This window comes from Antennarius striatus, chromosome 6 (genome assembly GCF_040054535.1).
Source record: "Antennarius striatus isolate MH-2024 chromosome 6, ASM4005453v1, whole genome shotgun sequence".
NCBI classification, from domain to species: domain Eukaryota; kingdom Metazoa; phylum Chordata; class Actinopteri; order Lophiiformes; family Antennariidae; genus Antennarius; species Antennarius striatus.
In genome coordinates, this window is record NC_090781.1 from 22,649,394 (window position 1) to 22,653,473 (window position 4,080).

Genomic DNA, 4,080 nt, shown 5'->3' on the forward strand with positions numbered 1-4,080 from the left:
GATGCATTTTGTTACTTAAAAAAGTAAGGATTTCCTCTTCAATAGGATGCAGTCGTGTCTAATTACTAACTTGGAGTCTTGATAATAAAAAAAAGCAACAGAGAGTGGAAAAAACATTTGAAACCAGTTTTATACATAGAACCAAGGTGATGCAAGATAGATCAAGGGATTGATTTCACTACATTACTACAAAGAAAGATGCAAAGGCCAGGAAAAGGAGCATGACTGAAGCAGCACTTTGGTGTTGATGTGCGCTGTTGAGGTAATACTCAGCTACCTTCTTGTTGGGGTTCGTTCCAGTGAACCAGAGCTGCATGCAGCGGCCTGATTCTTTGGTGTCTGTGGTGTACAGGTAGGAATTTGACCAGATTTCTTCACACATGAACTTGGGCGTGGGGAAAACTGATGTCCAATTTTGGCACCTTTTGTTTGCAGGACAATGGTTTGTACCTGTGGAGGAACAGTGCATCAGAAGATCCAAATCATGGTCCTGACTATGTCTGAAGTATTGCCGGACATCCAGTAAATTTGATTTATTAGAAGGTTTGAACTTGTTCAACAGTGAGTTCATGTTTTTTATGTAAAACTGTGAATTAGTGTGTTTGTGTGCATGTTTTGGAATTGTGGGACATACCTGAGCTCCAGTCCCATCCCTTGTGCCAATTACTTTTGCAAGTGAAATCCCCCTTGCAGTCTTCCCACCAACTGTGGCAATCTTCCTTACACATAGGTACATCTAAGATGCGCTCCTTACGCCAACTCTGATCCACCTACACACACATGCTCATAAATGAGTCTTTACATTATAAGTATTTCATATGAATGAAGTAATTTACTGTATATGTTATGATCTACCAGGTGACTCTTAAGTTCTACAAAAATGGGAGGCATGAAAAATGTCTCAATGAATTGTAAATTGAGCTTTTAAAAAAATAATTTATTGCTAAAATGATGCTGACTGAAAGCAACTTCCAACTCTTTTCAACTTCTTATGCTGCCATCTAGTGTTCTGGATATGAACATACAGTACAGAAGGGTGAAAAGTCTTTTTACACACCTCTTGGATCCAGGGTCCCAAGTGAGGTGAACATTCATAGAAACAGGTATCCTGGATGAAATGTTTCTTGCACTTGTCACTCATGATGCCACAGTGGTTCCAGTTGAAATTGTACAGGTAGGAGTTATCCTCATGGGCTTCTGCACTAGTGTTTGCTGTGCAACATGCATTGTCACGCCAAGGTGCACACTGGGAATAGAAAAAGGAAAAAAAAATCACATTAAGTCAGTGCACCAAGAACATCTCATAAGAATAAGAAATCTCCTGTGTTCATTTCAATTTTATCTTTGAGGTTTTGTAACATTTATAGCCATCACCTGACTGTAGAGTTGTCCCTCAGGGCCAGGCTCTGTTTTGTGGTGTTTGGCATCCAAACACATATTTAGTTTGTCCTGAGAAAGAGCGCCAATGGAGAAGGCTAGGAGCAAGGTCAGAGCAATCCACATTGTTCTGTAGCAAGGTATAAAATCACATACAGACACACACACACACACACACACACACACACACACACACACACACACACACACACACACACACACACACACACACACACACACACAAAAAGTCATATGGTTACCATAAGTGACAATTGTGTGAAAAGTCATATTTCCTCTCCTTATATCCACTCTATTCGGATTTACATTTCAGTGCAAAAAAATTCTACCTGCTGTAAGAAAAATGCTGACGGAACAGCTTAAATATGTTTTTTTAGCTTCACCTTCCCACCAATGTTTTACTTAAAAATAGCTATTTTGGGATTGTCTGTGCTCTATGTTTATCCATAATCATTTGCTAGGCTTCTACACAAATTAGTAACTTTTGAACATTTTATCAAATCAATGAGCAGAAAAGTATTTTACTTGATGACCGCATATGAAAACACAAGAAATAGTATTTTACACAGACTAACTAGTGGTTCTAAAAGAGAAAAAAAAAAAGAATGAACTCACATGATTCTGTATTGGATACTTCCAGAAGAGATAATCCTACAAATCAGTTTTCCTTGTGGCTTCTAACAATCTAGAACTCAAGGAGCTCCGCATGCATGCTTGTGTGGGTGGTATGTCACAGAAATGAAGGCTACCCTGACTTACTTGAAATTAATATGTCTCCAAAGTCTAAAGTCTGGTGCATGTGTGTGTATGTGCGTGTGTGTGTGTGTGTGTGCGTGCGTGTGCGTGTGTGTGTGTGTGAGAGAGAGAGAGAGAGAAAGAAAGAGAGAGAGGCAGAGAGTTTGAGTAATAGGCAATGTGAATTAATTGTTTTATTACATCTTGTTATGGCTCTGTCTTATCTCAAGGTCTACTTTACTGTTTCACTCACGTGCGTGCGCGCACACACACACACACACACACACACACACACACACACACACACACATTGGGCATCTGAGATGGTCAGTATGACCTGTGAAGGCAGTAATTCTTTCCTATTTTTTAAAGCTATTTTCCATAAACAACTTTTTCATTTATTCAGAATGTACTGAATGGGTTATAATACATTACCAAGTGACTGCATGCTTGGTTTTTGAGATATGGTGATCTATTGGTGATCTCCATTAGCTTTGGTGAAGTAGTACTTCAGTTTTAAGAAGTTGGAAACCAGTGAAATCGTAACTTTTCGTATTCTTTAAAAGACCTCAATGTGCACAATGTAATGTTGTTTATAGGACATATTCTGTATGTTCTGTACATATATGTGGTATATTATTACATTTATATAATGTAAATGTATAAATATGATGCCTCTATGCCAGCAATAGCAGTGGTGTGTTAATATTCCTGAACTATTGGTAAAACTTGGTTTGAAACATGGAATGATAAAAGCTCAAAGGTCAAGGTCATCGTAGTTTCAATAACACAAGAATTCAAATGGACTTTGTGACAACAGGATAGAATAATGAAGTTCTAGCATTTTCTGTTTACGTCATCAAAAGGTCAACCTCATTGTAATGTCATGACTCAGAGGAGGAAATTGTCACCATATGACAGAGATCAAAATGAAATTACTCCAGCCTTCATAACAATGTCATGAATTTTCTGCACCACATTCCAAGGGAGGAGGTAACATTGTGAGCCCAATAAAACATTTTTTCTGAGTTAGGGTTATTTTTTTTAGCCTTCCTTTTGAATCTCCACCCTAGTTGGCATGAGAGATTTGCTTTTGAGCTACACTCAATTTACTCCACCTTGTCTATGTTGAAGTGCATTAAAATAGAGATAAATCAAAAAAGTAATGATAGAAATATATTAATAAGGCAACTCATTGTTTTAGTTCCAATACATCAGCGATGCACACAAAGCAAACATACTATTGTCCCATACTTCAAAAGTGTGACCAAAGTCTACAGGGTGCCTTGATTCCTCAGCTGTTTGCTTTCACAAAGAATGATGTCTTTCACTAGGCTGCTCTTTGTGTTTGGAACATAGAGGAAACGGACTGATGCCTATTATGTTACTCACATGCAAAATATGATTGTCACAGAGCAATATGGCAGTATGGTATGGAGTTTAAAAGCTATTGCTAAAACAAATTAAAAATGTAACAGCGTTGATGTATACTGTAAAACATGACAAAAATGGAAACAACACATTGTAAAAGATGTAATAACTTAATGGTAGAAACAGGATGCAACATTCTGTCAAAGAAAGCAATTATGTTGCTACGGTTGCAGGTTGAGGGCAACATGGTTTATATGAACATTTTGGAACATTTTCCTCTTAGAAATCTAATGAAGTACAAATATATTGCCCTCATTTACCAATTAAGATGTCTACATTGTAAAAACATTAAACGAGAGGGAGAGACCAATAGTAAATAATTGTGGAATTTATCAATAAAAACACACAGTAACTTTTATTACTACGTAGCCAAGTTATTAACATTAAAATCAATTTCCTATAATGGTTTATGTACCGTAAATACGTTATCGCTTTTGCTTCTAATCCCTGGCGCTCGGGTTGCCTTTACAGCGGAACCATAGTGAAGTCGGATAGCGGGACGTCGGAGGTATTTCCTGG

The 4,080-nt window shown here is 37.6% G+C and overlaps 1 protein-coding gene across 1 annotated transcript; it reads right to left on the reverse strand.

The window, feature by feature from the left end:
• folr (folate receptor) lies at positions 1-2,123 on the reverse strand. Its single transcript, XM_068316707.1, has 5 exons — positions 2,011-2,123; positions 1,375-1,507; positions 1,058-1,246; positions 635-770; positions 1-450 (listed from the first exon to the last, which is right to left on the reverse strand). The coding sequence occupies exons 2-5, from the start codon at positions 1,501-1,503 to the stop codon at positions 179-181; spliced, it is 726 nt and encodes a 241-aa protein (XP_068172808.1). The 5' UTR covers positions 1,504-1,507; positions 2,011-2,123; the 3' UTR covers positions 1-178.
• Between the last annotated feature and the right edge of the window lie 1,957 nt (positions 2,124-4,080).